This window comes from Sinocyclocheilus grahami, unplaced genomic scaffold (genome assembly GCF_001515645.1).
Source record: "Sinocyclocheilus grahami isolate Dianchi unplaced genomic scaffold, SAMN03320097.WGS_v1.1 scaffold704.1, whole genome shotgun sequence".
NCBI classification, from domain to species: Eukaryota; Metazoa; Chordata; class Actinopteri; order Cypriniformes; family Cyprinidae; genus Sinocyclocheilus; species Sinocyclocheilus grahami.
Window position 1 is genome coordinate 737448 of NW_015505883.1, and position 17996 is coordinate 755443.

Consider the following 17996-nt stretch of genomic DNA (forward strand, 5'->3'; position numbering starts at 1 on the left):
TTGAGCAGCAAATCGGCTTATTTTAATAATTTCTAAGGATCATGTGATGTGACACTAAGAATGGAGTAATTGTTATCACAGGAATAAATTACATGTTAAAACATTCAAATGGAAAACAGTTATTTATAGTTGTGATACTACATTTTTTTACGGTATTTTGATCAATTAAATGCTTGGTGAGAACAAGACTTTTCAAAAATTTAAAAAAAATTTACACACACAGAGGTTTGTTTTTGTGAAAAGTGGGGACTCTCCATAGGCGTAATGGTTTTTCTACTGTACAGACCGTATATTCTATTGCCCTACACCAACCCTACCCCTAAAACTACCCCTCACAGGAAACTTTGTGCTATTTTAGATTTTCAATACACTCCATTCTGTGTGATTTATAAGCGTTTTGAAAAGTGGGGGCATGGGATAATGTCCTGAAAGGTCACCTTCTCCTTGTAATACCTGTGTCATACCCTTGTCATTATACAAATTTATGTCCTCATTTGTCACAAAAACACGCGCACACACACATACACATACATATATATATATATATATAGAGAGAGAGAGAGAGAGAGAGAGAGAGAGAGGGAAAAAGGGAGATCATTCACACTTATGACCTACACAGTTATTCATAAACTCATATGCGGCAAACTACAAACCAAATAAGAAAGACAATACACAGCCATAAAACATGGTGTGTGACAATCACCTGCTTTGTAATTCAAACAGTTCTGACCTTGTAAATATGTCTAACAAACATGCAAAAGTCTCTATTATGGTTTAACAGCAGGTTTCAACAAGTTGGCAGTAGCTGCGGAGTTGATTACAGTCTGAACATCTGTATCCATTTCTGTACTACCAGTACAGTATGTCACACTTTAAAAGGAAGTGCACCAAAACTTCAGTAAAAATGGAGAAAAACAAAAAACAACCATCAATATGTCAGCAGTCAAGCTCATTTCCTGCAATGCGAGCGGCTGATGTGGCCCTTGTGGCTTCGACTGATCTGAATACCGGCGTGTGAGGGAGAAGAGACAGCCTAGCAGTTTAACAATCATTCAAGATGGCGCACAAAGCAACAAGGGATCACAGCACTTGTTATTAGCAGCTTTGTCAGCAAGAGCAGCATTTGTGGCGTCCAGCACCAGCCGCCCATTACTCTTCTCTGTGTGCAACAGTTTAGCAGCTGTGCTGCCTTTAGAGAGCAAGTGGGAGACATCCTGTTTTTACAGTGGGATTTGCTGGGGGCACGTGGTGTGGAGCAGACCTGTTTCAAAACAGAACAATCCTGACACAGCTCATTTTGGGAGATTAAACTAAAATGTTCATATAACAAATATTTGCGATGAGACATTAAAGGAGGATCTAAGAGTTACTGCACTGTGATGTTGCTCTCTAAATGAATGGTCGGCGTTTAGATTATTAATTAAATCATTCACTGAAAATGTGCCAGCTCACATATGTTTGAAAGGTGTCTGGAGTCCTTTGTGCAAACACATGACGAGGTCAAACATTAAACCCAACACACATTCTTTAGAATCTTATCTGCTATGGATTCCAAAGTGCTTGGAGTCCTGGGTTTGGAAAATATTGTGCAAATACATATGGGCTGCAAACTCAGGGAAAGCGAGAAAAGGATTTTCCATGTGCGCTACCTAGAACAAAACTAAAATGAAATGGAGGGATTTTTAAGCAGCGCTAAATTCATTTTCCATCTGACTTTGGTTTGGCTTGGTAAATGACGGTGGAAACTCCCATGCATCAAAAGGCATCAAAGACGGCATGAATTGGTCAGAACAAGAATGAACTAAAAGCATTAAAATGACTAAGTTTAATTTGAAGTTACAATTACATAGCTGTTTCTATACAGGTTTCTCAAAATGATTAAAGCAAAGAGAGGAAATGAATAGAACGAAACATTTCCCTCCAAAATGACAAACTCAGTCCACTCTACCGCAAGCACTACACTTGAAATGCAAGAACGTAACAATCCCACATTTTAGAGACACATGTGTGTAAGTCAAAGACAATCTGGTCAATGTAGTTAGCCTAAATGGTAAAAGGGCTACAAAAGGCATCCCTCGAGGTTTCAAAATTAACTCTCTTTAACGTTGAACTCGTTTTGGGCTACATTGCAATGCAGACAAAAACCTTTCTGTGGTTTTCCAAGCTTTCGAGAGCACAAGACATCACTCAGTTCAATTATGCTGTGTGAATATAAGTTATGTCTGTGGTAAGCCCGCCTTCCACGATTAGACTTTTGCATAAAATGTTCCATGGACTCATTTACATGTTGATTATCATTGGATGTCAGTGATATCATAACTATGGCACGGTTCAAAACCTGTTACACCACATAGCTACCTACAATTAGTATGCTACAACCTCCTCAGCAAAACTGTGCTTTGCTACAGTGGATGCCTGGACAGTTTGGATACATCTCGGTATAAAATGCCTTTAACACACTATTGGACTGTTTGCGGGAGACAAACTGTAGAAAACCTACAATCAAAGAAGAACAAAAAAAAAAATAGAGAATCTTCATTCAGGAATGCTTTATCATGTTAAGCAATAGTCCAAGGTGTGTGACACGGGTACGTCACAGTAGACAGGAAACTAAAAGCAAGCCAAACCCATTACGTTGTTTCAAAGAGGGCCGTTTGAAAACGAACCAAAAAGAAATGTTAACTCTAAATCAAAACAGCACGAATATTCGGTGGAGAGTGTGATTTTCCCCATGTTGAGTTCATTTGTCCTAAACAGTCAGTGCCAGTGTCATTAAGACTTGTAGTTAGATGTTAACCAAGTTAAGCCTTCGTACAGTCCGTCACCGGTGGTCGCGCACGACGGCTGCACGTACCAATTCCTATCCCGGATGCGCGTCAGTCCCAGCTTCTCCTGGATCTCGTGTGGCTTCATGGCGTCCGGCAGGTCTTGCTTGTTGGCGAAAATCAAAATGATGGCGTCCCGCATCTCGCGGTCGTTGATGATACGGTGGAGTTCTTGCCTGGCTTCGTCGATGCGATCTCTATCAGCACAATCCACCACAAAAATTAACCCCTGCGTGCCTGTGTAATAGTGTCGCCAGAGGGGACGGATCTTATCTTGTCCACCCACGTCCCACACGTTGAACTTGACGTTTTTGTAGGTGACCGTTTCCACGTTGAAACCGACAGTTGGGATGGTGGTCACAGACTGGCCGAGTTTCAACTTATAAAGGATGGTGGTTTTTCCTGCGGCATCCAGTCCGAGCATCAATATTCTCATCTCTTTGTTACCAAATATCTTTGACAGCATCTTCCCCATCTTGTATACTGTTCATAAATGGCTACTACCCTCCAAAAAGAAAAAGTTTGAAAAGTGAAATACAAGGGCTTTCTCTTTAAGACTTCCTCTTTGGGATGTCAAATTTGGAAGTAAACAGAACACGTGCATATAACTTTATCACGAAGCTGGGCTTAAAGTCACAGTGAATAAGCAGTTCAGCCAATGCAGGCCACTGGGTTGCTGATTAAAGACAGTACTGAAAACTTTCAGTAGAACTGAAAAGGTCAAAGCTGGATTTTCAGGGTTTTTGCTTCGGTTGTAGGGTGGTACCAGTTTGAAAAACGCCACCCGCAACAATAATCCACAGAAACGCGACAAAAGCAGCGATTTTTCGGTGCTTTTCCTGTGTCTCTGGCTCTCTTTCGAGACTTCCGCTTGGCGTGTGAATGTCCGTCTCGGGGGCTGTTTCACGTCCTTCCCCCAAAATGTAACCGGATAGCAGCTGAAGTCGTTCAGAGCCTCGGCGGAAAAGCGTTCATTTGGCCGGCCGGTGGGTCTGTCATCTGGACCGTCTGAAGCGGAGCCGCGTCGATTTCAACCGTCCCGAATTCGAAGTGTGTCTCACGTGCCCCTGAGAGACAAGAGATGCTCAGAGGGAGTGCCAGGAAAGAGCAACTTAGCCTGCTAGCTTAGCCGGCCGAACAACCCACAGAAAATCGCTACCACACACTTTTTACACACATTTTCGACAGGTTATGTAAAATGTAACCATTAACAAGTTATTATCATTCATTTTAGAGCGACTAAATGCGTTTTAGTTACCTGCGGAGGCCCACCATTCTCTAGCAGTCTCAACCCCGGCGTTCACTCCTAAAACCAGCCGAGTTCAGTGTGAAACTGACTACGTCAACGCGAACGAGCGGAAACGGCCGCTGCTGCCCGATTTTCATAATAAAGGTGTTGGCAAACGTCAGACTTTCCTTTAAAATACACACATTTAAAATACACATTTCATTCAATATCACACAATATAAAACATAGAAAACGGGGCAGTTAGCGATAGCGACATTATTAGTTGTTCCTGTCCAATCAGCAACAACAGAGAACAAATCTAATACAAAAGTGTTTAAAAAAAAAAATCAATAAATTATAAGATGGTTGTTACGAATTGAGGTAAAAATATTGTTGACAGTGCTGATGAAAGGCACGATAATGGGAAAGTTTACCTAAAAGTGACAATTCTGTCTATATTTCCTAACCCCCATAAAGTTACAAAACTGTATGGGTTTATTTCCTTTATTTCTTCTGAGGAACACAACAGAAGACATTCTTAAGTTTATTGCTAACCAAACCATTTTGGTGACCACTGACTTCCAGCAAATAAATAAATAGGCGTCAACCTTCTAAGAGCCATAACTGACTTATGAAGACAGTCACTTGTCACCACCTACTGGTGTAACAATGTAACCTGCATATTAAGTCACATCTATAACGGAGAGTCTGGAACACACAAGGATAATGAGAGTGACACAGTAGAAACTGTAAAAAGTCATAGTTTGTCTGAATATCAACACTCTTGGGCTGCTGCTCAACAAAGTCAGTGAATGACCAGAACTAACGTACAACAGGTAAATTAAGATATGATTAAGAAAGAACAGGCTCATCAAAAAATAATCTCAAAGTTCTGTTCTGAACCAGATACTAACATTTTCATAACATCCAAGGAACCATAAATGGTTGGATATGCTCTCATTGGTCCCGAAAACACACATTTAAGGGCAGCAACAAATATGAGAGTAAATGTTGGTTTGGTTCAGCTACAAAATCAGACATCAAGAGACTACAGCGGACAGTCAGGACTGCAGAGAGGATTATCGGTGCCCCTCTGCCCAGCCTCCAAGATCTTTACATCTCCAGAGTGAGGAAAAGGGCTAAGAAAATCACCTTGGACCCCTCACACCCAGCCCACTCTCTCTTCGAACTGTTGCCTTCTGGTCGGCTCTACAGAGCACACTGTAAAAAAAAATTACGGTAAAAAACCGGCAGCTGTGGTTGCCGGAATTTTACCGTAAAAAATACGGTAGCAAGGTTTTAGGTTTTACGGTTTTAACTTAAATTTACAGATAAAAACCGTAATTTCATTAACTGATAACATTTTATTATATACCAACCTATTGAAGTACAGAAATCTGTTTTGTAGCTTTGTAATACACTGATAACCACCAAATGCAGGAGGTGATGAGAAAGTCACATGATGAACCAACGCCCATCACAAACAGCTTTTAAATAATAACATATATAGAAGGTGCACAGTGTCATTCACACAAACACTAAACACCATCACGGTAACACACATGAAACTGAAATAATGCAATAAACATTAATTTAACAACATTAGGTGTAACACACAACGATAATATACAAAACTGATAAGAAAAAACTAAGAAGAAACATAGTTATTTCAACAAAAAAAACATCAAATTTGAAATGTAACGCAGGGAATTCTGGGAATGTCAATTTACGGTTATTCACTGTAAATTATACGGTCTTTTTCACTTCCAAATACGGTATACTACCGCCAAATGAATGTCCAATACAGTTTTTCACCGTATATAGTAGGGGAATTTACCGTTAACCATTTAACAGGTTTTTACTGTAGCATTTTTACAGTCTTTTACCGTTAAATTCACGGTCATTACTGACCACCAGAACAGCCAGGCACAAGAACAGTTTTTTTCCCCGCAGGCTATATTCAGCCTGAACAATTAAACTTTCATAATTATCGTCCATCACAACTGACGTATTTATACACAGAATCCAAAATCTGTACACTTGCAAACTGCACACTTTGTAAATAACATATCTGCACACTTATAACATATCTGTACGTTTATCTAAACAATAACACATTTTCCCTATACTTCTATTTCTGTATATAGTACATTTATTTAATTTCCTTTTTTTTCTTATATGTTATATTCCATCCCTACTGTGTTATTCCTATGTATGTCTGCACTATCATGTATGTCTGTACTTTCTTCTGCACTGGAAGCTCCTGTCGTCAAGTCAAGTTCCTTGTGTGTGCAAACTTGGTAATAAAGCTCTTCTGATTCTGATGTTATCTTCATGTGGATGTTGTCTAGGCCAAGAGGCTAAATTAATAAATTAATGAATTAACTTAAGCTACAATGGATACGCATGGACTGGAAGTATAAGGTTTGAGTATTTTTAGTATTATCTATTATTATTTACAATGAATTCCGCTAATAACGATACTTTAAGTTGACACAATACGGTACGTTTATTTGAACGTCTCCAGAATCTGTACCTTTATCGGTGTTCAAAATCAAGGCGCTGTCTCTTTAAGAAACTGCGTCGCTCGGTTTTGGGAAGAAGCGAGTCCGATATGGCGGAATGGAAACACACTCCGTCGGCTCCGTCTTCAGCCAGCATGACCTCGCTGGGTCGAGCGCTTTCTCGTAGCAAGCTCAGTCAGCCCGATGCGTTTCAGCTGCACAAGTCTCTGAGCCGGAGCGCCGCGGGCCAGAGTCGCCGGAGGTTCTCGAGCAGCTCGGAGTCTCCTGATATCAGCCCAAATGTCGAGGCGAGGGTCCTGGTCATAAACACCGGCGGAACCATTGGAATGACGTATCATAATAATGGTAAACTCTGCCAGCGTCGCTCACACACCTGCTTTTACCCTGACTGCACACCTGACTGCATGCGGCTCGACTGATACTGCACACTACAGACACATGGTGCACATTGTTATATTAATATTATTACACGTTTATTGGATTATTTGTTGATATCATTCACATTCAAAACAACAAAACAGTGGGAACCGTTTAAATAGTGGGGGTACACATCACTCTATGGGTCTTTGGAAATTAATTATAATCTTTAACTAAAGATAAATCTACAGTGGTCTTGAAATGTATTGTTGCCATTGTGATAAATAACAATCCAAGTGACATCTGTTAACCATGTATGCCATGTCTTTTAATAGCAGTCTTTTAAACAATGAACATAAAAAGACAGTTACATTATCTCAAATATTAGGATAAAATACATAAAAAAAATCATTGGTCATTCAAAGGATTTAAGGTTTTACAATAATTTTAATGTATACAAGTAGAAACCTATTTCTGATTTAAAAATCAGTAAAATTAGGATTTTTTTCAATGCCAATTTGGGTTTGTGGATAAAGAATTTAGCATATATAATTAGTAAGTTCACAATATACTAAATGCTAAAGTTAACATTATTATCATTAAATAATGATCGTTTCAGTGTTTGTATTATTTAAAAAAATAAAAGCAGTTATAAAATAAAGTGCCACTACGTTTTGTCTTCATTTTGAAATGTATATATAGTAACTAAAATATTACTTATTTATTTATTTATCAAAATATTTTGTCAATACGTATTTATCTTGCATTAACTGCCACTTGGTAATGCACAAATAATTATATATTTTTCAGTCTGTGTTAAATGATTTGCTTATTTTCAAGACAAAAATAAAATAACAGAACAGTTAGACATAAACAATTTCGATTTCATATTGAGTGCTACAACATATCAATTACCATCAGCCTGTCGTACAGTAATGTGGTGGATGTTTTAAATTGAAAATGTCAGTAATAATTATCAAAGAATATCATTTCATGAATTTCAAGTATAACTTGTCCAGTCCAGTGGCTACATTTTTGGGTTTGAGAGCAAAGAGGTTGCAAGTTTTTAATTGTATTAAACCAAAACTGCAGCTGTACATTAATCGATGTACATTAGAAGCAGGAACACATACACGTATTGATCCAAATGGTAATGAATTGCACAGTCTGTGTAATGACTTGATTATGTAAAGTAATAAACGGTAATGGGAAGAGTGCTTCAAGAGTGGTTTTGTTTACAGTATTCACACAGAATTGTTCTGAAGAGGATGCTGACCATGTTTAATGACTTTATTAGTAATTCCGTGATCAGAATGTTCAAATATTTGCCTTCTGTAAACTGTAGTTAATCTTTCCCGACACTGGGCTTTAGTACCATTTCCTGCACAATACTGCTTGAACAATCTTGATTCTTTATATATAAAAAGAAGCTTATCTAAAACAAACGCTGATAAAAAGAAATGATAGCGCCTTTTAAAGAATTTGCAAGGTCATTAGGTCAAACACAAAAAACATTCAGCTCTGTTAAATTGTTTCTCGAAGTTCAAGGACAGAATCCGTATTACATAAATGACATACAATAAACACTGACTTTCTCCACCCAGAACCTTTAATCTCCCATTCTGCCGCAAACACAGGCTCCGTGAAAATCAACCATCATATATGGACTGAACAGAGGTTCTGTTTGAAAGACACATTTGTAACGGTTTGACGATAAATCATGATAAAATTCCCGACGGTTAGTATTACCGTTTCATATTTTAATTATCATTAAAACCGTATTAGATTACCGCGATTTGAACAACTCGCGATAAATAAATACTGTCCAGCATAAAGAACAGTTTTCAGTAACAGTGTCACGTGCGCACAGCACGCAGAGTAGTTTCGTTTTGTGTGAAAACAGGGCGGAAAAGCTGGGAGGTTTTAAAAGAGTGCTAAGGGAATTATACAAATGAATATATGAATGAATTAATTATATGAATGTACCTCTGAAGGTTCTGACTGTCTTCAGAAACGATTAGATGGCATTTTGTTTTCGTCTTCGCTCCATGTAATACCTAAAGCAGGGGTCACCAGACTCGGTCCTGGAGGGCCGGTGTCCTGCAGAGTTTAGCTCCAACCCTAATCAAACACACCTGAACCTGCTAATCAGGGTTTTACTAGGTATACCTGAAACTTCCAGGCAGGTGTGTTGAGGCAAGTTGGAGCTAAACTCTGCAGGACACCGGCCCTCCAAGACCAAGTTTGGTGACCCCTGACCTAAAGGAAGTGTTCTTAATCGCAATAATGCTTTGTCCACGGAGGTTACGGGATACAGCTCTAATTCAGCTGTTCCATAAGCGCCACCTGCTGTCAGCGAATGGATTTACAGAGACTTATATTTGCATTCAGCCTGTGTGCAGTTTCTGTCTTGCCAAAAACGGACCAAATTTGCATGCCCTGCTGTAAATTTGGACCGGTTGATGAAAAACAAGCTTATGTGGATACTACACATTTAAACAATTCAGATAAGTTATCTAGAATTATTTATGGAGCAGATAAAATACGTATAATCATTTATTAATCAATTATCATTTTGACTTAACTATTTTCTTTATTTAAAGGCTGAAATGTGAGGTTTACCTTTTTATGAAACTTTTTCAAAGCTTTATTTGAACATTTACAGTAGAGATTTCAACATGCTATTAAACTGTTGTCAGTCAAGTTGTCATTTAAAATCCAAACATCATTGGTAATGTTATTGCTTTAGTGATTATGCAAACAAAAAGTCATTTTAATTGTTGTTTGTTGATTTTTAAATATAAAACTTGAAGTGATTTATGTGTTGGTACTTTTTGAACATCTCCAGCACATTTGAACAATACCGTGATAATACCGATAACCGTGATAATTTTGGTCACTATAATCGTGATAAGAACCCTGCTTTGGTGCATTTGTTATCAGATGTGTCTTTGTTAATAGCATTCTTACTGGCTTTTCTTCTGCATTTGCAGTTCTGTCCCCAGAACCTAATGCTCTCGTTGAAACTCTACGCAAACTCCCCATTCTGCACGATGAACAGTACGCACAACAGACCAGACTGTATGAATACTACAAGCCTCCGGAGAACACACTGGTGCTGCCGTAAGTTCCCACACATGTGCGCACAAATCTGTGATCGGGTTAGAAGTTTGTGGAGGTGTTGTCCTAGACACTAGCAGCCACTGGCTGTATTTAACTATTTGTGTTCAAAATACAGGTTTGATAGTTGGGTTGTGCTATTTTTGCATCAGTGTAGGAATAATTCTCCCAAAATGAAAATTGTGTGACACCAGCCTATATTTTACAATTGGATACAATTAAGGATATCTAATAATGTCTCAATAATAGAAAAGAGCAAGCAAGTAATTTTTATGTTTGGTGCCTTAGTTCTGTGTTCTGCATATTAAAGGTGTGTGATTTTGCTGGCAAACATAATATGTGCTGTACTGGCTATGTGTGATGGTTGTGCACAGGAGTATGTTAGAGATACACCAATGCAAAGTTTGTATGCCAAACCCGATATCCAGTTCTACAAATATAACTTGGTGATTTCTGATATTTATGCAACTTTGAAAGAAATGTAAACAAGTCTATTACATTATATCCACAGTCTTAATGCTCATACAATGCCTGGACTGCACCCTCTTTACCGTTTTTTGTGGTTGTCATATGGGTTGGGATTTTCTTTTTCTTTCTGCTAAATCTATTAGTATTAGATCTATTACTCTATTAGCTTATCAGTGCACCTAACAAGGGTGGCCCAGTTTAACAGCACCAGGCCACATGGATATGTATGTGGTTTTAGGATTTATTAATTAAGACAGGTCATGCTAATCTGCTCACTCGCGGTTCCTAAATGTGGAAAATCCCCCAGCGCTCCCCTCTTCATTACAGTAAGACCTAGAGCCGCCCCTAAAGCGATGAGCAAAGTCTGAATTCTGCAGCTTCATAACATTTACTCATCCATTGACGCACACATGGCTTTTACTTTAACTACAGGAGACGCCCCTGAAATCAGTCAACCTCTCACTGTCAGTAAATAATCAACTTTTTGTTTTAGTTGATCTAGCTAAACTAACCCATGTTTGCCTATAAATGGGATTCGCTGGTTTAAATAAGAAATTTTGCTTTAATTGTCTTTCACATTACACATTAACATTTTGCTGCTTTTAAAAACATTTTATCTCTTTTTTTCCCACTCCAGACTGTCCAAACAGAATAAGAGGATTGTATATAGAGTCTTAGAGTACTCCCCCCTCCTCGACTCCTGCAATATGACCACAGATGACTGGGCCACTATTGGAAAAGACATTGAGGTGCTCCTTTTTTATGCTTTGCTTTGCAGGGCTTGAATTTTTCAAATTTGCTGTATGAAACTTTGACTGTATTATAGCTTTGATCGGGTCACTCCCATTGGTGCGGCTATTTATTTTTTATTTTTTTCACAGCCTGAGCTTGGACATGACTGAATGTAATGATTGATGTCTAAATAACTGATCATGATTAGTTATTTAATGCTGTGGGTTTTTTTTGTTACAAAAGGGAACTTTTTAAAATTTGTAATTGTTGGTAATCTTCTAATTTCTTGAAGATAGTTCTGTGAACAGGTTAACAATTTGTTGGTAAACTGTTGGTATTTTCAACATTTTTATTTCTCTCATGTTGACAGAAACACTACGAGCAATATGATGGTTTTGTCATTCTCCACGGCACAGACACAATGGCTTACACCGCCTCTGCCTTATCCTTCATGTGTGAGAATCTAGGAAAGCCTGTCATCCTCACTGGCTCACAGGTAACACGTTTTAAATGGATAGTTCACCCATAAAGCATTTACTCACCTTTGTGTTTTTCCAAACCCTTATGACTTTCTTACTTTCATGGAACACAAATTGAGGATTTTTGAAGAATAGTGTAAGAATACTTAAAGAACTGCGTGTGCATTTTAGTTATTATATCTCAGATGTAAACCAATGTACTTTGTTATTTATGCCAAATTTTTTTATTCCATTTAACATTTTATTCTATTTAACATTTGAACTTGTAACCATGAAAAACATCATCATATTAGCTTCACGACCTTCTTATATATGGCAGGTGCCCATCTATGAGATGAGGAATGATGGGAGGGACAACCTTTTGGGGGCGCTATTGATAGCAGGACAGTTTGTCATCCCAGAGGTGAGTTTTTTTTTGTTTTCTGTGAGAGATGCACATGCTGCATTTGGATACAAATACAAGATAGCACCACATACAGTACCCTCCACTAATATTGGCACCCTTGGAATATATGAGCAAAGGTGGCTGTGAAACTAAATCTGCATTGTTTAACCTTTTGATCTTTCATTCAAAAAATTCACAAAATTCTAACCTATCATTGAAGTAAAACAATGGAAAGTGGGGGTGGGGGGGGGTCTCATTATCAAATAAATGTTTTTCTCTAGTTCATGTTGGCCACAATTATTGGCACCCGATTACTGCAATGTCCTTTTCCCAAGATAACAGCTCGGAGTTTTCTTCTATAGTGCCTGATGTGTTTGGAGAGCACCTGACAAGAGATCAGAGAACATTCCTTCATAGAGAATCTTTCCAGATCCTTCAGATTCCCAGCTCCATGTTGGTGCATCTACTCTTCAGTTCACCACACTCATTTTCTACAGGGTTCAGGTCAGGGAACTGGAATGGCCATGGCAGAAGCTTCATTTTGTGCTCAGTGACACATTTTTGTGTTGATTTTGATGTTTGTTTTGGATCATTGTTCTGATGGAAGATCCAACCACGGCCCATTATAAGATTTCTAACAGAGGCAGTCAGGTTTAGATTGTTTATCTGTTGGTATTTGATAGGATCCATGATGCCATGTATCTGAACAAGATGTTCAGGACCTCCAGCAGAAAAATAGGCCCCTAACATTAAAGATCCAGCAGTATATTTAACCGTGGCCATGGGGTACTTTTTATCCCTATCTGCATCAAACCCATCTGGTGGGTTTACTGCTAAAAAGCTTTTTTTTTTTTTTACTTTGATCTGACCATAGAAGCCAGTCCTGTTTGAAGTTCCAGTCGTGTCTGACAACTGGATAAGCTGGAGTTTGTTTTTGGATGAGCGAGGAGGATTTTTCTTGAAACCCTCCCAAACAACCTGTGGTGTTGTAAGAGCTGTTTGATATTTTTTTAGGCTTTCTGAACCCAAGACTCAACTATTCTCTGCGATTCTCCAGCTGTGATCCTTGGAGAGTTTTTGGCCTCTCAAACTGTGCATTAGGACGATATAGAAACACGTCTTCTTCCAGGCAGATTTGTGACGTCTTCAGTTGATTGGAACCTCTTAATTATTGCATTGATGGTGGAAATGGGGATTTTCAATGCTTTAGCTATTTTCTTACAGCCACTTTCTATTTTGTGAAGCTCAACAATCTTGTTCTGTGCATCAGAACTATATTCTTTGGTTTTCCTCCTTGTGATGGATGATTATATTTATAATCCTGTGGAACAGCTAGTCATGGCTGGACAATTTCATGCTCATAGTCACCCTGGTGTGCCAAAAAAAAAGTAAATATGATTGGGAATATATTTCAGAGATATTTTACTCATAAGAATTTCTAGGCGTGCCAATAATTGTGGCCAACATGCGTTGGAGAAAACCCCCCACTTTTACCCCCCACTTTCAATTGTTTTACTTTAATGAAAAGTTAGAATTTTGTGATTTTTTTTATTTTATTATTTATTTATTTTTTGAATGAAAGATCAAAAAGATAAACAATGCATATTGGTGGAGGGCACTGTATTTATGATGTTTTTAAGACGCTTATTTTGGAGCATGTTAACTAGGACTGCAGTTATAAAAATAGAATTTCATCGTCAGTTAGTCTGTCTGAGATTTTTTTTTCTTATAAATGTGCATTTTTATCAGGCTCCTATGAAAATAACATTGGACATTTTTGAAAATAAGGCATTTAATAACTGACTAATAACCTTTACATTGCCATTAAAGTGAAATTAATGAACTTAAACATAGGAGCCTGATTAAAAATGCTAATTTAAAATAATAAATCTCAGAAAAATCTCAAACAGACATAGGTTTATGCATCATCTTCATATATATATATATATATATATATACATACAGTGGGTACGGAAAGTATTCAGACCCCCTTAAATTTTTCACTCTTTGTTATATTGCAGCCATTTGCTAAAATCATTTAAGTTAAATTTTTTTCCTCATTAATGTACCATATTATACATCTCCTTTGAGATGATTATTTACAATAAATAATAACAAAACAATAATAAAATATGATTATAATAATTTTATGATAATTATTATAAAGAAATGATATTATAAATATAAAGCAGTTTGAATTGAGTGAATTTCTTTCTGTCTTCACAGGTATGCCTGTATTTTCATCATAAGCTGTACAGGGGCAACCGTGTCACCAAAGTGGACGCTGCAAGTTTTAATGCGTTTACCTCACCAAACCTGCCACCATTAGCCAATGCTGAAGTCGACATTAAAAGTGATTACAGTTCTGCCAACATTTATACACAATCTTAGTCTCATTTGAGTCTATTAAATTAAAAGATAAGTTTACCCCTCAAAATAAAAATTTGGTCTATTATTCTGCCCCCATTTACTCTTGTCCTTCTCATATTGCTTTTTTCTGTCCTTTTTACACACTGGTTTGTCTTTTTTATGCAATTATAATAGGCTTTCAAGATTACAAAAGTAACACCATCAAAGTATCTTAAAAGTGGTCTATGTAACTTCTGTGCTGTATTGTATAAGCACTTAAATTTAATTTCTTTTTTTTTGTATGTGAAGCTAACATAGGATTTCAGAATTTTGAATAGTTTATAAGTTGTATAGGCTACTTTATGGTGGTGTATTTTTTATTTTTTTTTGAAGCATGAAAACCTAATTGCATGGTTTGGAACATCACTGAAATGAGTAAATGATGATACTTCAACTTGTTAATGATGCATAGAATTAATCACAGACATGGGGAGTAACAAATGTTGAATAGACGTAATCTAGATTTGGCATTAAACTGCAAAAATTCACCATTGGGTAGCTGACAAATTTATTAATTAAATGTATGTGAATGTCTAAGGGAAAATCAAATGTATGTTTTAAGTGCTGTCACTGGTCATCTTTCTTCATTTCTTTCTTTTTTTTTAATTCTGTTCACTTTAATAATCTTGTGTGAGTGTGAAGAATTAATTACGAAGTACAAATATTCCATATTGTCTCACAATTAGTATTATACTGAATAAATGAAAAATATAAAAACTGCACATGCAATAACTATACACAAATTTTTAAGAAAAATATAAAGAAATGTTTAATTTTAGATTAAATATATTTTATCATATTGCCACACACTGCTTGAATTTTCATGTCAATTCCCTTATTAGTGATGCTGTCGTGTTAATAGTTTTATTCAGATATGTCAGTTTGAGTATTATGTTTTCTTTCTTTCTCTTCAGTTAACTGGGATACTGTGTGGAGAGCCAATACAACCGCCAAGTTCACTGTCAACACACAAATGAACCGTAATGTGGGTCTCCTGCGACTCTTCCCAGGAATCACTGCTGATACAGTAAGGCCGTGTGGTAATGTCTGCTTTTATTTTCCACATATTATTGACAAATCTCTTCAGTCAGCATATGAACATGTTCAATATCATAACTACTCTCTCAACAGGTCAGGGCCTTCTTGCAGCCTCCTATGGACGGGATCGTATTGGAGACGTACGGCAGCGGTAACGCCCCTGACAACCGCGCTGACCTGCTAGATGAGATCCGTAAAGCTACCGAGAGAGGACTCATCATGATCAACTGCACCCAGTGCCTCAGGGGCTCGGTCACAACCTCATACGCCACTGGCCAGGTATGGGTGTTTGTTTGAGAAAGGCCTTATGTGGCTGTTTTCCAGGAGTGTGTTATCCTTTAATATTCCCTCTCAGGCTCTGAGTGATGCCGGTTTGGTCGCTGGGCGTGCGTGCGTGCGAGAGAGAGAGCGAGAGCGAGAGAGAGTCTTAAGAGTTCTAAGACAGGTAGTCAGCTGTCTTAACCGTGGCTTGTGTACTGCAAACACATACCAGCTTCATCACTGTGTCTGTCACGCTCTGTTCCCCTTTCGGGCTCTGTCTTTACATTTATTTTGAAAGATGAAGCTCGTGATTATGATAAGGGGCGTTACATTTCCGACGAGTGCACAATAACTCACTAGCACTCGCTGCATCTCATGGCCTCAAGTCCGTTTTGTATATTTTTGTATTTCCTCCCTCCTAAACGCCCCGTTATGTCTTCTAATGCATGCAACTATTTTCTTTTGTTCGGCTTGTAACCCGTTTTTGTTTTTGTTTTATCACCATGCATTTTTAGAAGTAAAATATGCATTTAATTCCGGTGAATGTTTCTGCGTGAGAATTGAACTTGCCACTTTTTCAAACCAAAGATCTCTTTTTCAAACCATTTCCTACGAGTTCGGCCAATCACAATGCACTGGGTCAGCTGGCCAATCAGAGCAGACTGCGCTTGTCGGAAGGAGGGACTTTGTAGAAAACGAAGCGTTTGAGAGAGGCGGGGCATAGAGGACCTACAATAATGTACAGTATTTAAAAAATAATGTGTTTTTTGAACATTAAAGCATGTCAACATATTCTGTTACACCAAATAATGATCTTTAAAAAAGCATCATACGACCCCTTTAAATTTTTGACAAAGTCTTACCGGATCATTCAAATCTGTGTTCGCACAGCCACTGACACAGAGAGAGCAGTTACTTACCATGTTTGGTTAAGAAACATTTTCACAAACTGTCTTTTCAACTACACAGTATTATGTCTTACAGTCATTCATATATTATCACAGAAATACTGGGGTGAAAGTTTATAGTTCAGATATAAGCATTGATGTATATGGCAGCGATCAAAATAGAGCAAAATATCCTTTTGTCAATTGCATTGTTTTGCCAATAGGTGGCGAAAAGTGACTTAAAAATGTATTTGTCATTGAATGAATTATTCATTCAAGAGAATCGTTCAAAAACTCATCCAGTAATGAAACAAGTGAAGTAGGTTTATTAATGTGAGTCGTTGAATCATTGATTCAAATAACTTTTTCATAATTTTAATATAAAAAATTGGTTTATTAAATAGGGATGCGCCGATCCGATATTCAAATCGGGTATCAGCTCCGATAGTGCCATTTTTCTCGGATCGGGTATCGGTCAGAGAGGGCCGATCCAAATCCGAGATTTATTTATTATAATTTTTTTTCAATAGTGCGAATTATTCGGTGTTACTTCTGAAGCCATACGATAACTTAATGTGAGCTACATATGAATATTTAAGTCCTTACATTAAAGTTCACAAACTCTTTTCTCCGCTGTGGCTGTCAGTCATTCGTTCAGCCTTTAAAGTTTAAACCCTGGTCGGGTTCAGTTACAGCAGTCAGCTCGGTAAAGCGCTCTCCAAGATCATTCTGTGTTCCCATTATACTTGATTTGTAAATGCATGTCTATGATTTTGAAAAAGGACTTTATCTTCTTGCCGGAGTTTAATGTTGTTTTGTTACTTGCTACCAGGTGTCTGTGAGAACAAAACACGGGCGTAGAAAAGACTATCAATTGTTTTTAACGTGCACAGTAACTGAAATTTAAAACCGTTAAAAGAAAGGCTCAATAACTGTTGCACAGATATAATACACTATATAGAAATTCTACATTTATTTAAATCAGGGAAAAAAACTTGACTGGTATCGGATCGGAATCGGTATCGGCCAATACTGAACCCTAGGTATCGGAATCGGTATCGGAGGCAAAAAAGGCTGATCGGAGCATCCCTAGTATTAAATATATTATATATACACTAGATTTTTAGATTTTTTATGTTTTTTAAAGAAGCCTGCATTTATTTGATCCAAAGTACAGCAAAAACAGTAACATTTTGAAATATTTTTACAATGGGGTGGGGTGTGAGACCTGCAATTTAAAATAACTGCTTTCTATTTGAATATATTTTAAAATGTAATTTAT

General features: G+C 37.5%; 2 protein-coding genes across 2 annotated transcripts in view; one reads left to right on the top strand and one right to left on the bottom strand.

Moving 5' to 3' along the window:
* Positions 1 to 1810: 1810 nt before the first annotated feature.
* On the bottom strand, positions 1811 to 4182 carry LOC107559912 (ADP-ribosylation factor 6). Its single transcript, XM_016243939.1, has 2 exons — positions 4084 to 4182; positions 1811 to 3892 (listed from the first exon to the last, which is right to left on the bottom strand). The coding sequence occupies exon 2, from the start codon at positions 3298 to 3300 to the stop codon at positions 2773 to 2775; it is 528 nt and encodes a 175-aa protein (XP_016099425.1). The 5' UTR covers positions 3301 to 3892; positions 4084 to 4182; the 3' UTR covers positions 1811 to 2772.
* Positions 4183 to 6656: 2474 nt separating this feature from the next.
* LOC107559880 (60 kDa lysophospholipase-like) overlaps positions 6657 to 17996 on the top strand; it is a 22762-nt gene continuing 11422 nt past the window's right edge. The window contains exons 1-9 of the mRNA XM_016243899.1: positions 6657 to 6923; positions 9929 to 10058; positions 11161 to 11272; positions 11626 to 11751; positions 12054 to 12137; positions 14346 to 14472; positions 15443 to 15555; positions 15660 to 15845; positions 15922 to 16011. Of these exons, the coding sequence (XP_016099385.1) occupies positions 6668 to 6923; positions 9929 to 10058; positions 11161 to 11272; positions 11626 to 11751; positions 12054 to 12137; positions 14346 to 14472; positions 15443 to 15555; positions 15660 to 15845; positions 15922 to 16011 (1224 nt within the window). The 5' untranslated portion in view covers positions 6657 to 6667. The remainder of the gene's footprint in view (positions 6924 to 9928; positions 10059 to 11160; positions 11273 to 11625; positions 11752 to 12053; positions 12138 to 14345; positions 14473 to 15442; positions 15556 to 15659; positions 15846 to 15921; positions 16012 to 17996) is intronic.

Excerpts from the sequence above, each read along its gene's own strand:
- LOC107559912 (XM_016243939.1), bottom strand. The coding sequence starts at position 3,300 with ATGGGGAAGATGCTGTCAAAGATATTTGGTAACAAAGAGATGAGAATA.